This window comes from Mercurialis annua, linkage group LG1-X (genome assembly GCF_937616625.2).
Source record: "Mercurialis annua linkage group LG1-X, ddMerAnnu1.2, whole genome shotgun sequence".
Taxonomy (NCBI): Eukaryota; Viridiplantae; Streptophyta; class Magnoliopsida; order Malpighiales; family Euphorbiaceae; genus Mercurialis; species Mercurialis annua.
The window spans coordinates 4,553,682-4,571,156 of NC_065570.1; the positions used below are offsets into that span (position 1 = coordinate 4,553,682).

The following is a 17,475-nucleotide window of genomic DNA, read 5'->3' on the forward strand; positions in this document are numbered from 1 at the left end:
TTTTAAATCATATTTTATTATTTGTTTTCAGTTTATATTAGTTTAATTAAATTACAAAATCCTATTGATTTTTCTAGCTAGCCGATTAAAGAATATTTGAAATTAGTGATTAAGTCCATTGTCTCTATGGGATCGATACTTGGTCTTCCAAGTTATATTACTTGAGCGATATCGTACACTTGCGATTATTTGCCAACACATATGTGAATTTTTTTGAACGTTGAAGGCTTATTTGATCTTAAAGTCAAACTTTAAAGGCTTAAATGACCCTTTTTCCAATTTCCCCCGGTGGTTTGTGAATATATAAGTAAAATAAAGGCTTCGGTTCTCTGTTTCCCGCCACTTCGCTCTACTCACTGCAAGACCAAGACCAAGAAGAAGAAGAAGATGTTGTGGGTAGACAAGTACAGACCCAAAACCCTAGACCAGATTGTGGTCCACCAAGACATTGCTCAAAACCTCAAGAAACTGGTACTCTTAAATTCCCGTCTCATCATTTCATTTAATTACTTTGTTTTGCTTTCAATTTAACTCTAGGGTTTTTGATTTTGATTGTTTTACCCTTATTATTGATTTTTATTTTGATTTTAGGTCAGTGAACAAGACTGTCCGCATTTGCTGTTCTATGGCCCCTCTGGTTCTGGCAAGAAAACCCTAATTATGGCTCTTATTCGCCAGATTTTTGGTCCTAGTGCTGAGAAGGTCACTATTTTTTTTCTTCTACTCTTTATAGTTGAATAATCAATGTGTTAATTATTAGGATAATTAGTAGAAGATATATTTTTGTCTATCAGGAATTATCACAGAATGTTAAAGGCTCAGGATAAGTTTGGACTAGCTTCATAACCCCAGAAGTTTGTAAATTTTGCTATTTCAGCTTTCACAACTTACCATTTACATAAAACACCTTATAATTAACTCTTCTATAATTTCTAACAAAACATCAGCTTCATCAGTACAATTGGTCATTGACCCATAGAACGGAAACCCAAATCAAGCTTCGGTATACTGCTCAAACTGTCCTAATTCCATCAATATTTCAGCAAAAAAACAGAATCATAGAGAAACTACAAAACCCCATTTGAAAACCATGTCTATATGATGAGTTCAGCTTGCATTGATTAAACGGAAATCAAGCTAAGAACTTAAAAACCTTAATGATAAAAGGCTAGAATAAAAGGCTAATATACCTGCATGACCAGTAAAGATCTGATTGGCTAAAACATAGCTGCAGAGAGTGTTAATGACAATTAAGAATAGAAATTTTATCATTCTTTTATTGATTTAAGTTTGTTTGTTAAAGTCTATTGATGTCTTGAGCTTTTCTCCTTTTTTTTTTTTTTTATTATGACTTGGTTTTTCAATAAATTGACTCTAGGATATTATTTGATTGCAGGTGAAGGTGGAGAATAAGGCATGGAAAATAGAAGTAAGCTTATCATCTATTATGTCTTTCCTCTTTTATTATTCTTTTTATTTACTTAAGTAATTATTCTTTTGAAGTTGATGATTATTTGTTTACTTCTTTTTTTTTCTTATTAATTGAAAAATTGGCAGACATAAAACATTTTTTCGTTAGAAAGATCATTGTTTGAAATGTGTATTTTTGAATGGTAGGACTTATTGCACTGTTGCTACCCCTTATAATGTCCAAAGTGATTAGTAAAAATTAATTTCTAGTTTATGTAATGGTGGCTAAATCTATGAGCATGTTATTGTTTCTAGCTTAATAGAAGTGTCACTACAGCTGTACTGATGATGGTTAATGATATATGAAAAGATAAATTCTTTTGCTTTTGTAATTACTTTTCAGGCTGGAAGTAGGACCATCAATGTGGAGCTTACCATGTTATCAAGTACAAATCATATTGAGATGAGTCCTGGTGAAGCGGGTTTCCAGGATAGATATGTAGTACAAGAGGTAATCAAAGAGATAGCGAAGAATCGTCCTCTCGTTGATATGAAAGGGAGAAAAGGATACAAAAGTAATTCTAGTTCCCCTCTCTCGTACCTTCTTTCTTCTCATTGAATTTGTTCATCTTGTGAACTTCAATAATTACTTGTTGACTACTTTTTGTTTGACTTCACCTGGAATCTATACTTAGTTAGCATACTAGTTCAGTCCTGACATTCTATTTTGCATTGTCAGTATTAGTGCTCAATGAAGTTGACAAACTTTCAAGAGAGGCACAACATTCTCTTCGTAGAACTATGGAGAAGTATAGTGCCTATTGCCGGCTGATTCTATGCTGCAATAGCTCTTCAAAGGTTACTGAAGCAATCCGATCTCGTTGTCTGAATGTTCGAATAAGTGCACCATCAGAGGAACAGGTTGGAAAAAGGTTTCATTGTCTTCTTAAATATTAATATTTTTATATCAATTAACTGCAGGTTGATTTTAGTGCAGACATTAAATCCTTCTGTTGTTTTTAATAAAATTATAAAACAAAGACTTCAACTGAGATTACAATGTAAATTTTATACATGTAAAAAAATGTAAAAACTGCTGGTATTTTATTATTGATCACGTGTTTTAAATCTTCAGATTGTTAAGGTTCTAGAGTTAATTGGGAAGAAAGAAAGCCTGCAACTTCCAGATGGATTTGCTGCTCGTATAGCAGAAAAATCAAATCGAAGCCTTAGGCGAGCTGTACTGTCATTTGAGACTTGTCGAGTGCAACAGTTAAGTAGCAAAGCTCTTATTGTTAGTAGTTGTTTTTGTCTGGCTCAAGAAATATTCAATGTACATTGCAAATATAGTGTTACTTCAATTAACATCTGATTATCTTCTGTATGGCATTTGACTGTAGGTATCCTTTTACCAGTAATCAGCCAATACCTCCAATGGACTGGGAGGAATACATTTCTGAAATAGCATCGGACATAATGAAGGAGCAGAGTCCTAAAAGGTCTGATACTTATCCTTCTGATATTGGATAGTGACAGGCCTTTTAAAGTATCGATTTCTTCGTGTGAACTTTCTGATCTATAACGTCTCTTCATGCTTTAGGCTCTTTCAGGTTCGAGGGAAGGTGTATGAACTACTTGTTAATTGTATTCCTCCTGAGATTATTTTGAAGGTAACGATTTTAGTCATTTTGCACCATTAATTTTCATTTTTACTCTTGATCTAAATTTTGTTCTTACCCTCAGGGGCTGGTCTTTGAATTATTGAAGAAATTGGATGAGGAATTAAAGCATGAGGTCTCCCACTGGGCTGCATATTATGTAAGATCAGTTAAAGTTTCATTTTTTTTTGATTTTTTTATTATGCCCTTTGCTTTGAGTATTCTGGCCCGATCATAAATGCTACTTCTATTGGCCTTCCTATTCCACTGATGGTGTATATAAATTGGTTATGTGTGATAATAATTTATATGAATGCGGTTCTTTTTTGCTGCAAAACCCCTTTGTTTTTAGAGTGTTTAATTGGCAATAATCGGGCAATGCAAATGTTTACAGAACCTAAATAGTGAACCTTCTGGATTTTGCACATACTTGGGTTGGGTGCATAAGAAATGGTTTACCTTATTGTTTGCTAACACATCTTAACAAATCAAGTTTGGATTGTTTGAAAGAAGCCTTCAAGGTGAGCAGCATGCATAGCAGCATAAGTGTAAATGATGTGTCAGTCAGGTTGTAGCTTTGGTTGCCAGATGCTGGTTTCTCACATTCCTTTGGTGTTGCAAGAACTGCATTTTTTTGGAAATAAAATTAGTAATACTTGTAACTGAAGCTACATGTTTCATACTCATTGATAAAGATCATGCAAGGATGTTAGTGAAAGTAGAATATTGTGAAATGTTGAGAGGAGGCATCTTTTTCTTTTTCTTCACAAAACCACCTGCTAAAGGATCTCTGGCAAATTTGTCCTAGGATGTTGTCTTAGTTATGAATTTTATGATGGACATATTATTTGTAGCTCTCGTCTTTTTTTAAGATTTCCTATATTTTACTTGTTGGTTCTCCACAGGAACATAGGATGCGTCAAGGACAAAAAGCCATATTTCACATTGAAGGTACTTAATTTTTGCTGAAAAGTATATTCTAAGAAAATCAGTGCCGTACATAGAATTCTATTGTCATGCTGTCGTTTTTTTCTTATTTGTGATATTGTAATATTGTAATGAAGACCTCACTTCATCTTAGCATGCAGAGATTACAAGCCTTTTCTCTCAACCTGTTCTCCGCCCAGCTAATTCATTATGAGCATTCTGTTATTTAATCATATATTTCTTTATCCCTTGAATATGTCTGACTAATGAAAGTGTGCATCCTTTGTCATATTTAATTTACTACTGAAACCTCCAATTTACTGGTCAATCGTGTTCTAAACTTGCCAACTAATGTATTTTGATATGGTAGCCTGTGTTAATTTCTCCATTCATACCGCCAGGATAACATGTGGGGGAGGGGGGATTTGTTTTTTTAACTTTGTTTTTCTTAAAATCTACTCATATAGATGGCAAAGAACATATCAAAAACCCCTAAATATGAACTTGCTCATCTCAAATGCAAGAATGAGGAAGCACCGTCTTGAATCTCTTCTGTCTTTTCTCTTAAGCAAAACCTTTTGAAAGTTCAACTGCGATGATGAAATAAGATTTATGTATTTATTGTCAGTATAAGGTTACTGATTCCATGATCTGCAGTTCATTTCTTTAATACGATCATTTTGCTCTCCACAAAATAAGGGAGTCATTCACTTCATTTTCTTTTTATATTCATACGCACTGAAATATGATCTTCTTTTGATATCTCTTACTGACCTGAGTGGTATTTCAATGGTGTTTTGTGTTTGATGAACGTTTGCAGCTTTTGTGGCCAAGTTCATGAGCCTATATAAAGCTTTTCTTATTGCTACATTTGGCTGAAGCACATAGATGTATAGCATCCTTGGTTGCACTTTCGAACCATGCGCATCAATTCTGCTATATATTTCAAGAAGTTATCGGAAGATGATTCCGTACGATTTCTTCCAGTATTTTGGATTGTGTTCGAGCCTTTTTCACTTTAATTATTTATATGAATATCTTGAGAGTATTTGTATTGAAGTCTTGCCCTCTGTGATGATATGCATAGTCGCTGTTCAGTTGAACAAAATTTTGTTGCCATGTGACTACATTTGGAACTTTTGTTCATTCACTTATCATGTCCCCTTGCATGTTTATTCCTGAGCTTGGATCCTATCTTGGTCAGTTTGATCTAATAAGATGGCTCAGTACCTAATGACAACAAATGTAAAAGCTCAGGGACTGAATGTTAACAACATGAAAGTGTAGCAGCCTAATGCCATATTTTCATAAAAGTTCAATAGTTTATATAAAAAATTGTGCTTGTAAATACTGTAAAATATAAAATAATTATAACAATATGATTTTTTTTGCAATATTTATACAGATTAAAATAAACTTATACTCTTAATATGATCGCAAATTAAATTTTACAAAAAAGATAGTAGTAACAGCATGATTTTCTAAATTTAAATTTTATTTTATTGAAATTATGATTTTTTGAAGTTCAAATATTAGCAAATTAAACAATTTTCTTGACAATTATACTTGTAATTGTGAAAAAATAAAAAGTAAAAATTTGACACAAAAAGTCTATTTTGAATTATTGCAACTTTTATTACGATTCAGTTTCTAATTATCATTACTAATTAACAAAAGGGTGAATTTTAAAGTAATTTAAATATTAAAAATTTAAACAATAATACCTTTTCTAGAAAAACAATTAATATATAATATAAAAAATTTATAAACTTGTTAATTATATAATGTATGAAATTTTAAATGTCATAATAATTAATTACTCCCTCCACTTTATAATATTTGTCACATCTGACCATTTCACATAAATTAAGAAAGTAATAAATATATTTTGATATATACATTTTTTTAATTAAATTATTCATATTCAATTATTTTTTTGTTTGATTAATCATTTTAGTCTTATTAAGCTATACTATAGAGATACACTTGAAAAAAATGACAATAAATATTTTTTTGATATTTTAAAATAATAAATATTTTTGAATCAAAAGAAATTCTCAAATGTGACAAATACTATGAACCGGAAAAAGTATATTTTTATGTTAGTGTTACAAGGCGAGAACCTAGATGACCAATTTATCCTAAATTATAGTTCAAATTATTAGTTTATTTGGTACTTTATAATAATTGTCTCAGACTCATGTAGTTTTTTTCAAATTATTTTTTAATTTTAATTTATATTCCAACCGTGTATAAATTTTCGTTTAATAAATTGCTCGTCTATGCCGTTTGACATGCCAAATGGATTCTATATGAATGTCTATAATTTTAGTTTGACTTAAGTTGCAATTTGCCCCTTCAACTTGTAAGCAATGAGAATTAACACATAAATTAATTTTGTTGGCAAATCAATACACGAACTTGGTGATTATGAGCAATTAGCCCATTTTGGCAAATTAACTTACAAGTTAAAGGAGTAAATTGCCAATTTAGGATATAATTAACTTACAAATTGAAGGGGCAAATTGCTAAAATGGGGCAAATTGCCCATAATCAGCAAGTTCGTGTACTGATTTTCCCATAAAGTTAATTTATGTGTTAATTGCCCATTGCATACAAGTTGAGGGGGCATATTGCCACTTAAGTCATTTTAGTTTTATATCAAATTATGTCAAAACAACAATTAAATTACTTAAATAAAAATTTAGAAATTATTAGAGTACGAATTAAAATTTAGTGACGGTTCTGATAGAGACAATAGTCTAGGGAGGCTATTGTAAATTACCCAAATTTATTGCATCCTATTAATTTTAAAACGAATTTTCGTCATTCTTTTTAAAATCCAGAATAAAATAAATTGCGCCTATGCCCACCGGAAACCTCTCTCAGGCGGTCAGGCCAACTTAAGGTTTCTAGTTCAATCGGAGCTGGACGATAATCGCACCGTATTTCGATAGAAAGCAGCAAATTAAAGGTACGACTGAATTATTATTATTTTTTGAACTCACTAAATTATTGCACCGTGCGTGTTAGATCAATTGTTACTTATTAATCTTTCTTTCATTATCGTTCCTCTTCGATTCGTGTTAGTTTCTGCTATGGTTGTGTAGTGGGTTTTCTTATTTTAAATAAAATTGACACAATTGAAAATCAAATTAAGGAAGAACGACAAGGAACATCCAAAAACCCTAAAAAAACATTTTAATTTTTTTTTGGCTGTTTTCTGGTCTCAGGGAGTGCATACACTATTTAAACCGTCATGTCGGTCACGGCCGGTGTTAGTGATGTTGCCCTGGCTGTTAGGGATAAGCTTCGAGGTAAAATTGGCCAAACTAAAGTGAAAAGGTATTGGCCGGGTAAAGCGCCCGAGTGGGCGGATGATGCTGATGAAGATGATAATATAAAGACGACTAGGGCAGCTGGCCTTGAGAAAGCTTTTCCTGCTCATCAAGATTCTGATGTTGCTAGAAAAGATGATCCTCGGTTGCGGCGTTTGGCCAAGAGTAAAATTGATAACCGTGAGGAAGTTAGAGCTGATCACCGGCGTATTCGACAAGCTGAGATTATTTCCACTGAAGAGGAGGAAATTCGGCAACAGGAATGGGCGGATATGGAGGAAGATGATGAAGACGCGGTGGAGGAAAGGAGAAGATTGATTAAGGAGAAGTCACGGTTGAGAGAGCAAGAACAAACTGTTTTCCCTCCTGAAGAAGAGGAGGAAGAAGGAGAGGAGGAGGAAGAAGAGGAATCTGAATATGAGACTGATTCTGAAGAGGAAATGATGGGTAAAGCCATGGTAAAGCCCATCTTTGTGCCAAAGGCAGAGAGGGAAACCATAGCTGAGCGTGAGCGTCTTGAGGCTGAAGAAATAGAGCTCGAGGAAAAGGCGAGGAGGAAGTTGGAGGCGAGGAAGATCGAGACAAAGCAAATCTTGGTCGAGGAGATTCAGAAGGACGAACTTATCCAGAAGAATTTGGAATTGGAGGCAAGTATTGCTGATGTTGACACTGATGATGAAATCAATGAGGCTGAGGAGTACGAAGCTTGGAAGGTGAGAGAGATTGCAAGAATTAAGAGGGATAGAGAGGATCGTGAGGCAATGTTGAAGGAGAAGGAAGAGGTCGAGAGGGTGAGAAATATGACAGAGGAGGAGAGGAGAGAGTGGGAGAGGAAGAATCCCAAACCTGCTGCACCGCCAAAGCAGAAGTGGAGGTTTATGCAGAAATTTTATCACAAGGGTGCTTTCTTCCAGGATAATCCTGATGCCACTGCTGGATCCAATGACATTTACAAGCGTGATTTCTCTGCCCCAACTGGAGAAGATAAGATGGACAAATCCATATTACCCAAGGTCATGCAAGTTAAGCACTTTGGTCGTAGTGGAAGAACTAAATGGACCCATCTTGTCAATGAGGATACTACAGATTGGAACACTCCGTAAGTTGCTTTCCCTTTGATTATTAAAAATCTTTTGCTGCTCTCCCTTTTTCTTCAGCATGATTGATTAGAGTTACAAGAAAAACTCTGAAATAAATCCAGTTAAATCGCCATAACTTGATATAAATTTTTCTCTATTATTGTTCGTGTGACTGTAAATAAATATTATAGCTAGTTATTTTGAACTAACAAACAAAGAAATTGGGCTCTGATCCAATAAGATCGTTACTAATTTTGATTATTAAGGTCTCATATTCCACTTTTAGTTGTTTAAATATTTGCTAGAATTGAGCACAACAAATAAACTTGTTACTTATCAATTGATGGCAGCCTATGTTTGGATCTGCATAATGTTTTTTCTTGATATATAAATAGTAGTGCACTGTCAGTGGTGGAACAGACTGGGTAATATTTAGTTTCCTAAAACAAAAACTGATGATGTGTGTTGCAGGTGGACATATAATGATGCTCTTCGTGCCAAGTATAATACAAAAATGGCTGGAATGAATGCTCCTATCGCTAAACCTAAAGGAAGTAAGAAGTTGAAGGACTGGGAGCAGCGATGAACTTTCGAATCCTCAGTTTTGAATCCCTAATTTCCTAGAAATGAATGTATTACTACGCACATCCTGTCCTTTTGGTATAAGGTTTTGAATTCGGATCAGTGAAATCTACTTGAGATGCAGATTTATCTGTGTATATTTGTTATGAAGGAAGTTGCAGGCACTTGCGTAACGGGCATCTTTAGAAAAAGTAGCCACCCCTGTGCAAAGGGGATGATGTTCTTATGAGTTATTACAGTCCAGTGATTTCATGCTCTACTTGGTTTTACCAGTTAGCTTATGAAATTTGCCTCTATTTATTATTGAGGCTATATAATATCAGGAGCATTTACATTTTATCAATTTCTTAGTTCCTTTAACATTATGAAGTTCATCAAAACTCTGTTTAAAATTTGAAAAGTCCTTTTTCCTTCATTTATGACTTGTAATAAAAAAAAGTAGTGCTTAGATGAAATGGTTTTGGCTGTTCTTTTATATGTGCAATAATGGTCAGTTTTTTTGTTTTATGGTCTTTGAGAGGCTGATTAATTTAATTAGTTTATTGATTCTAAAAAAAATAAAATTAGTTTATAGATCTATAGATAACGAGATGTTTGGCTTTATCATAGTGAATGGCCAAAAAAAAAAATGATCGATTAGATTCAACTCTCAACAATCTAATAAGTAGAAGAATACTTTTTTATCAAAAAAAAAAAAAAAGTAGAAGAATACTTTTGCAATGATTTGGTTTATATTTCAAGTTTTGTATTTTGTCTTTGAATGTTTATCTCATACATAGTTGTGCGTGTCATAGTTACAAAAAGTCAATGAACATTTGTGTTATAAATTTTTTTACCATTAAATTTTTCACATAGGTAACGCGACATTGGTTTGTAGTACAAATGATATGGCGCAACGGCAACATTATATAATTTTTTTTTGGGTTTTAAATTCTCTCTATACAACCTTTTCGTACTTTATGATAAAAAAAGTTAAACTATTTTTCAAATCTAAATTTCTATATTTTTTTATCAATTACAACTAAACTTTTTAATTTTTATAAATTATAATTATGTTCAATTTTCATTTTTTTATAGTCATATTCAAATAAAATTCAAGTATCTACGTCTTTTATTAATTGCGATCAAATTTTTATATAATTTTTTTTATATAAAATTTACATAAAATTTTGTCGTAGTTGGTAAAAAAATCATAAAAATTTAGATATTAAAAAATAGAATTCAAAAATTTTGGACATATAATTATAAAAGAACAAAGGATCACTTTCACCCCTGAACTTGCGTCAAAGTATCAAAAAAGTTCAAAGCTGGAAAATAGGATCACTTATACCCTGAACTTGCGTATTTCGGCTCAAAAACACCCCTCCCCACTCTCACCTCAGAGAGTGAGTTACACTCTCCGGTTTTAGATAGTGGTTTTCATTTCAAAGTGGTTTTATCCAAAAAAAAGGTTAAAATGGTGCTTAAAATTTTCAATTTTTTTAAATTAACATATAAAACTTTAAAATTAACATATAAGGCTTTCAAATTAATAATTTAATTTAAAACTTTATTTATATTATTAATAATATTTAAAAATATAAGGACTTTATTGTATATTTTACATTTTTATTTATTTTTATATTTAAAAAAATGTTTTCCGGCGAGGAGGAGCTCCTCCTCGCCGGAACTGAGGAGCAGCTCCTCATTTTTCCGAGGAGCTTCTGCTCCTCAGATGAGGAGCAGAGCTCCTAACGAGGAGGCTCTGCTCCTCATCGGAGGAGCAGATCTGCTCCTCAGATGAGGAGCAGAGCTCCTAACGAGGAGGCTCTGCTCCTCATCTGAGGAGCAGAGCCTCCTCGTGAAAACGAGGAGCACTGCTCCTCCGATGAGGAGCAGTCAGAAAATTGAGGAGCTGCTGCTCCTCGAAAAAACGAGGAGCAGCAGCTCCCAAAAAAAATTAAAAATATTTTTTGGATAAAAGTCAAAAAAGTCCCTCATTTATTTAATGGTATATTATAATTAATTAGTGATAAAATTTGATTAATTAGTGTTGATTATAATTAATTAGTGTAAGATATGATTAATTTAAATCTCACTCTCCAATTAAGGTGCCACGTCAGCAAAGGGGTCTTTTTGAGCCGGTTTACACAAGTTCAGGGTATAAGTGATCCGGTTTTCCAGCTTTGGACTTTTTTGATACTTTGACGCAAGTTCGGGGGTGAAAGTGATCCTTTATTCAATTATAAAAAGAACCTTTTAAATTGAACAATTAAAAAATTAATAAAAGAGGCAAATGTTTAGATTTTAAAGAATAGTAAGTGTCTAAATAATATCAAACAAAGGATCACTTTACCCCCTTAAGTTGGCACAAAGTATCAAAAATGTCCAAATTGAAAAAACCGGGTCACTTTTATCATGAACTTGGTAAAACCGGCTCAAAAACACCCTTATGCTGACGTGACATCTTACTATAATTAATCATATTCAAATGCTAATTAAGCATAATTAAACTCTAATTAATCTATGGGCCATTTTGAACATTTTCCAAAAAAAAAATAACTTTTTTTAAAATTCCGGCGAGGAGGAAGAGCCTCCTCGCCGGAAAAAAGGAGTTGTTGCTCCTCTTGAAGAGCAACAGATCTGCTCCTCGAAGAGCAGATTTGAACAGACCTATCTAGATCTGTTCATAGGTCTGTAAACTCTTCCATTAAGGGAGAGATGAACAAACCCACTCCCATAATAAAAGTGATGTACAGACCCACCGAGTTCATTCCAAGGGGCCGATTTAATATTGAGTGTATATTTTTTATGGTTTTTGATTTTATAAAATTATTAATATATTTAAGGTTTTTGATTTTATAAAATTATTAATATATTTATAAATTAAAAAATATTTTCTTTGTAAAAACTTAAAAATTGGAGAATTAATTTGTTATTTTAAATTTTAAATTAAAAAGATGAAATTGTTTTTTTTTTAATTATTAGATATTAATTTGAAATGTTTAAAAAATAAGGACCATTTAAAAAAAATTCTATCAAAAACCACCTTGATAAAATAAAACCACTATCAAAACCGAAGAGTGTATAGGTGAGAGTGGGAAGGGGAGGTCTTGTACTATTTTTGACAAGTTTGGGATAAAATTGATTCTTTTTTTTTAATTTGAATGTTTTTAATATTTTGTGCTAAGTTGAGGGGTAAAGTGATCTTTTGTTCAAATAATATCTGTTAGAGTAACAACTCCTTTTAGAATTATTATTCTTTACCATAATGCTCTAATATAAAAATTAAAATCGTATGGTTATATATACCGGAAAAGGAGTTGCTTTGTAGATCGACAACTGGAAGAGTTGACAAATCATGGCAGACAAACAACAAGAAGAAGAAGAGGATTCAAAAGTCAATTCTCCTCAACCTCCTCCTGTAAATTCTATTCCACTACCTCTATTCAATTCAAGTTATTCAATTCAATTCTTTTTCTTTACTGACTCGTAAATTCACAATATTCAACAGTTTCTTGAAGTCACATCCAACACTCTGGGCAAAGTTAGCCGCTTTGCAGCTGGTACCAAGGCAGGATTTGCAGTTTCTTTAATAAACACAAAATTCGAAACCGGGTCTTCTTATATTGAAGCTGTTAAAGATGGGGAGGAACCCATCAGCTTTGGCCCTGATGCTCTTCTTGTCAATTATGGCCATGGTTGGAAGTTGCGAGCTGTTTCTGTATCACATTCTGGTGGGTACCTTTTAATTCTGCTCTTGAATGATTATTATTCATGGGTTTTCAATAAAGTTGTCTTCTTTTTTACTTATGGCGGGTTGTTTTAGTTATTTATTTGTGTAATTTCACTGTGTAGGTGCAGGAAAAACAGAACGCATCCGGCTGATTCCAGCACATGAATCTACTATGGTATGGTTTTATGTGATTTGAATTGTGTTATGTTTTCTATTGTTGCAAAATAATGTTGAATCTGGTTTCTGGGAATTTTGAAGATCAAATATGGTTGAGTACACTCAGATTTTATCAACAAATTCTAAATATTTTAAATCTATGAAAATTTGTCTCTTGATGGCAAACACTTCAGCTTTGTTGAACTCGACAGAACCCTAGTCATCGATTCATACGTTCATATGTAGATTTACTTAAATTTGTTATTCCTAAGCGAACACGATAACATAGTTCAGGTCACAATACAGATACTTTAGAGTTTAGACTAGTATCTTTATCTTGAAATAGTTTTCTGTTTATTTCTATCATACGGTGACAATCCAGAGAAACCGAGTTAGCAAACCTTTCTTTAAATTTTTCTGTCTTGCTGTTTATCAATTTGCATCTGCATACTCGGCTATTCCCAGACATCAGCCATAAGCTGAATTTTTTTTTTACGTGATCAATGTGACATAACAAATTTGTTTGAGTATGGAGGAATGTTTATGTCTGTAGCTGCAAATATTTAATGGTAACCTGCATTTTGCTTTTTCCTCAAGCAGAACACTGATGGCACTCCAATGTCAGCTTCTGAATCGGGGTTCGGTTCTGTGTACATTGCAAAGGTATTGTTAGCTTTTGTGATGATTTTTGTACTTGGAGCTATTTTTACAGTGGCCCTTGAGAATCTTCCGCAAATGCTGTTGCTTATTAACTCATATATCTAATACTGATCCCCAAATTACGGGTTGTAATCACAGTTGTGAAATTGAGATTTGAATTGTGGATTGAGAATTGATTCGTAAGATCCAACTAAATTGTTAATATTAATTATAAGTAAAATAATTTACTCGAATCTCACAATCACATAGCTTTTTATTTGTCAACTTATTGAGATATTTTATTGTCCCTAATTAACAAGTGATATCAAAAGATGCAAAACATTTCTAACTGACAATATTCCTAAGGTATTCCTTTGCCTCTAATCAAACCGGTGGGGAAGGATCGGTACTCTGTATGGTGCGCTAATCTTTAAGCTCTCCGGTAATTCTTTTGTTTTTGGACCGTCCTGCTTGATGCAAATGAATAGGTAAATATGTAAACAGGTGAATGGGATAGAAAGTAGGAAATAACATAAAATATATATTCACCTGTCGGTTCCTTGCTCCAGAGGGTTTGACGATCTATAGTAGTGAGTCCATGATCATCAAGGCGTTTCCATGTTTTTATTGACTTGACCGCTCCCCACTTCCCATATCGGAACTTCTCCAAAGATGCAACAACAACCCTTGCTCTCCTCGACCATCCAGCCTTGCCATAGGCATGGTATCCAAAACCACCAGCATAACAAAGATGAACACCGTACGTCTGACCACAAAAGTCGTTCAGATGATCGTGTCCGACAAAAGCAGCCTTCACATCTCCAGCCTCCATCACTGTCGAGAAAAATCCGGAGTTCAAATCAGAGCAACTGGATTCTTCTTGTTTCTCCCCTGTTGTGATATCTGATGAGTTAAAATTTCTAAATTCAGGCAACGGGATGTGAAAGTACGCAAGTCCAGGTGCCGATGATCTCTGAGGGTTAGGCTCGCTCATATATTCTCTCTGTAAATAAAAACGAGTATATATGAAAGGACTGAAATTATATCTTAAAAAAGAAGAAAAAAACAAGAGGGAACACACATATGATCTAAATGATTCGATTTTTCTACGAATTCTTCATCAGTAGTTATGAATGATTGATTTCTAAGTCTTTTCGACCTTTTGATCCCGTTATTTTGACGTTTTGTTTATATTTTTGATAATATCTTTAAGACACTGAAATTTTATATAAAAAGTAGTATTATTTTGTTGTTTTTCATTTTAGCGTTTTATTTTCTTACAAGTATAAAAGAGAGAGGGCGCAATGAAACTCGTACCCGAAGCCTTTGAGAAGTTTGTTGAAACCAAAGCTGCTGAGAGGCTTTAATCCAACCATAACCATAAACATGATCGACATTAGAGTTATCACCACTATCAAGAAAATAAAGATTAAGAAGTGATTTATCTTCATATTTTGAACCTATAACACCGCCAATTTCAAGATTATAATTTCCAGCCCCATTGAGAACATGAGCCCCTACTCCCACAGGATTGACTCGCGAGAGAGTGTTTTTAAGAGTCGTTATGTACTTCATCACCTCTTGTCTTGAAAATGTAGATTCTTGGTCATGATTTCCTAATATAGCCACCCATGGTATGTTTGATTCAATTGCTGGTCCAAATGCTAAATTCATTGATTTTACTGGATCAGTCACATCTATTCCAAAAATATTGTCACCTGTTTCACAAATCATGTAATTTTGTTAATAGGAATCTACGTAGCATGAAAATCGAGTGCTAAAATGAGAAGAACCGAAACAAAAAAACATTGAAACCATATTCTTTACAAAAGAATAGGTTATAAATACAGAGTTTTATAAGAAAACCGCGTATGTCTAAAACGTAGAACAACGCATAAACACAATAGTTTTGTGGCAACCAAGGTTTATTCCATCCTTCAATTTGGTATAAAAGGTTAAAATTGTAAAACTTTATGTATTTTGTTTTTCAAATCGCAGTTTGTCAATTTTAAATCAGTGTACACTAAAATTCAATATTGACAAGTTGATGTTGTTTTTTATCAAAAAAATGCAAATTTGGACATAATCTATCGTTTTTGTGACAAGTTCGAGGGGTGAAATGACCTCCGAAAATGGCAACTACACAAATGAATATCGAAAAACGACATTTAAAAAAAAAACAGATAACACGAAATATGGGGAAAATATGTAAATAAAAAATATATATAGGATGAATACTAACAAAATAGAGTTAGACGTAAAAAAACAAAGGATGAGTAATACTTACCGGAGAAGACGATTAAATCAGGCTTCTCAGCCAGGATGACGCGGCGGAGGAAGGCGGTGGTGTTGAGATCAGAGCAGGTAGACATTTGGTCAGGAAACACATCCTCACACGGCGTAGTTGCACCATCGCCGTAGTGCATATCGGCAACTTGCAGTATCTTCAACTTTCCGGTCATCCCAAACTGCATTTTGCGACCTAATGCAAGTACCAGTAGCTGAGAAAACACTAACACTAAGCGAAAAAGAGAGAGACTCTGCATTCTTCTCTCGACTGCCATTTTTGCTCGCTAATGATAAGTGATGATCGAAACTGATTATAAGCATTAAAGAAACTATGTTTTAGGTTTATATGGAGATGAGTAAGATTAATTATGCTCAGGATATTCTGTAATAAAATCTTTCGAAAATATGTTAGTTAACTATCATAAGGGATATGGTTTTTTTCTTTTAAATATTCAAATTTGATTCTTTTTCTGAGTTTGAATTTTTAAATTTGGTTTATAAAATTTAAATGTTAAGTTTTAACTAGAAGACATCAATAAATGTTTTAAGAAATTCGGATTAATATACAAAGTGGAAAGCCAATAAGCAATTACGATAGAAAATATTCAATTATTGCTTATTTTATTATTATTCAATGTCATAACATTGCAAACATATCGTAATTTGTTGCACGATTGACGTAGCACCAATTTATATTATATTAGAGGTATGCACGGCTCCTGAATATTTCCAAAATCGAACCGAAAACCGGACTAAAAATATTCAGAACCGAAAAATATCCGTTGACCATTGACTTTTCCCGAACCGAACCGTACTGAATTTTTTTTTGAGCACAATATATAAATTTAGGGGGCAAATTGATAGTTAAAAAATGTACTCACCTATTATTAGAGGTGAATCATACACACTGAGTCAGGTGTAAAAATGGAGCAAATTGATTAAAAGGATATAAAATTTAATTAATTGATAATAAACACCAATTGAAGACCAATTTTTCCATAATGTTAATTTATATTCTAATTGCTCATTGATTACAAATTCATGAGAAAAATTGCAACTTAAGTCTCAACAACCCCGATACTAAACTTAAGTAGCAATATACTCCTTTAATTTAGTAATGGACCATTAATGCATAAATGAACTCTATAGATAAATTAGTCTTAAAATTACTGCTAATAGTTAGTGTATCCTATTTTTATAATTTTTCCTTTTAACTTATAAGCTAATTGCCCTTTCGATTAGCAATTTTTTCGTAAACTAATTTATAAAAATGATGTTAATCCACCGACCACCAACTTTAAAATTCAGTTGCTCACGGAGTTAATTTAGTGGACTACTATTTACCGTCCCAAATTACTATCCACCGCCCAACTTTTTACCAAAATATCCCTAAGCCATTTTCAGTTTTTTTTTTTAAATATTCAATTCTCTCAATTCAATTAAAAACCCAACGAATATCCGAGTGAATTTACAATAAAAATGTCAAAATCGACTAAAAATAAAAGACGGAACTTCCGGTGAATAATCGGTTTTTATTTATTTAAATTTTTAATTTTTTTAATTTTTATTTTATTTTTTTTAAGGGCCATCGCCCGGCGATGGCGATGGCCCTGTGCACCATCGCCTGGCGATGGCGATGGTGCACAGGGACAATCGTCCCCGAGGGACGATTGTCCCAGTGG

The 17,475-nt window shown here is 33.1% G+C and overlaps 4 protein-coding genes across 4 annotated transcripts; 3 read left to right on the forward strand and 1 right to left on the reverse strand.

Annotated features, from left to right (window-relative positions):
• The first annotated feature begins 296 nt into the window (after nt 1-296).
• On the forward strand, nt 297-5,297 carry LOC126665100 (replication factor C subunit 3). Its single transcript, XM_050357801.2, has 11 exons — nt 297-471; nt 592-702; nt 1,397-1,429; nt 1,814-1,985; nt 2,150-2,331; nt 2,546-2,682; nt 2,811-2,909; nt 3,011-3,080; nt 3,154-3,228; nt 3,974-4,019; nt 4,816-5,297. Exons 1-11 carry the CDS (start codon nt 388-390, stop codon nt 4,872-4,874), a joined length of 1,068 nt encoding a protein of 355 aa, XP_050213758.1. The 5' UTR covers nt 297-387; the 3' UTR covers nt 4,875-5,297.
• Nucleotides 5,298-6,827: 1,530 nt separating this feature from the next.
• Nucleotides 6,828-9,333, forward strand: LOC126664920 (uncharacterized). Its single transcript, XM_050357547.2, has 3 exons — nt 6,828-6,969; nt 7,229-8,432; nt 8,884-9,333. Exons 2-3 carry the CDS (start codon nt 7,255-7,257, stop codon nt 8,996-8,998), a joined length of 1,293 nt encoding a protein of 430 aa, XP_050213504.1. The 5' UTR covers nt 6,828-6,969; nt 7,229-7,254; the 3' UTR covers nt 8,999-9,333.
• A 2,914-nt stretch (nt 9,334-12,247) lies between these two features.
• On the forward strand, nt 12,248-13,758 carry LOC126666261 (uncharacterized). Its single transcript, XM_050359268.2, has 4 exons — nt 12,248-12,397; nt 12,488-12,710; nt 12,832-12,884; nt 13,466-13,758. Exons 1-4 carry the CDS (start codon nt 12,335-12,337, stop codon nt 13,628-13,630), a joined length of 504 nt encoding a protein of 167 aa, XP_050215225.1. The 5' UTR covers nt 12,248-12,334; the 3' UTR covers nt 13,631-13,758.
• Nucleotides 13,759-13,760: 2 nt separating this feature from the next.
• On the reverse strand, nt 13,761-16,120 carry LOC126666260 (probable inactive purple acid phosphatase 29). Its single transcript, XM_050359267.2, has 4 exons — nt 15,792-16,120; nt 14,822-15,222; nt 14,054-14,507; nt 13,761-13,971 (listed from the first exon to the last, which is right to left on the reverse strand). Exons 1-4 carry the CDS (start codon nt 16,066-16,068, stop codon nt 13,928-13,930), a joined length of 1,176 nt encoding a protein of 391 aa, XP_050215224.1. The 5' UTR covers nt 16,069-16,120; the 3' UTR covers nt 13,761-13,927.
• Nucleotides 16,121-17,475: the final 1,355 nt, after the last annotated feature.

Coding starts and splice junctions, on each gene's coding strand:
- LOC126665100 (XM_050357801.2), top strand. CDS start 388: ATGTTGTGGGTAGACAAGTACAGACCCAAAACCCTAGACCAGATTGTG. Junction 703..1,396: donor TTGGTCCTAGTGCTGAGAAG/GTCACTATTTTT, acceptor ATTTGATTGCAG/GTGAAGGTGGAGAATAAGGC. Junction 2,910..3,010: donor AAGGAGCAGAGTCCTAAAAG/GTCTGATACTTA, acceptor TTCATGCTTTAG/GCTCTTTCAGGTTCGAGGGA.
- LOC126664920 (XM_050357547.2), top strand. CDS start 7,255: ATGTCGGTCACGGCCGGTGTTAGTGATGTTGCCCTGGCTGTTAGGGAT. Junction 8,433..8,883: donor ACTACAGATTGGAACACTCC/GTAAGTTGCTTT, acceptor TGTGTGTTGCAG/GTGGACATATAATGATGCTC.
- LOC126666261 (XM_050359268.2), top strand. CDS start 12,335: ATGGCAGACAAACAACAAGAAGAAGAAGAGGATTCAAAAGTCAATTCT. Junction 12,398..12,487: donor ATTCTCCTCAACCTCCTCCT/GTAAATTCTATT, acceptor AATATTCAACAG/TTTCTTGAAGTCACATCCAA. Junction 12,885..13,465: donor CAGCACATGAATCTACTATG/GTATGGTTTTAT, acceptor TTCCTCAAGCAG/AACACTGATGGCACTCCAAT.
- LOC126666260 (XM_050359267.2), bottom strand. CDS start 16,068: ATGGCAGTCGAGAGAAGAATGCAGAGTCTCTCTCTTTTTCGCTTAGTG. Junction 15,223..15,791: donor TGATTTAATCGTCTTCTCCG/GTAAGTATTACT, acceptor TTTGTGAAACAG/GTGACAATATTTTTGGAATA. Junction 14,508..14,821: donor AAACTTCTCAAAGGCTTCGG/GTACGAGTTTCA, acceptor TTTTATTTACAG/AGAGAATATATGAGCGAGCC.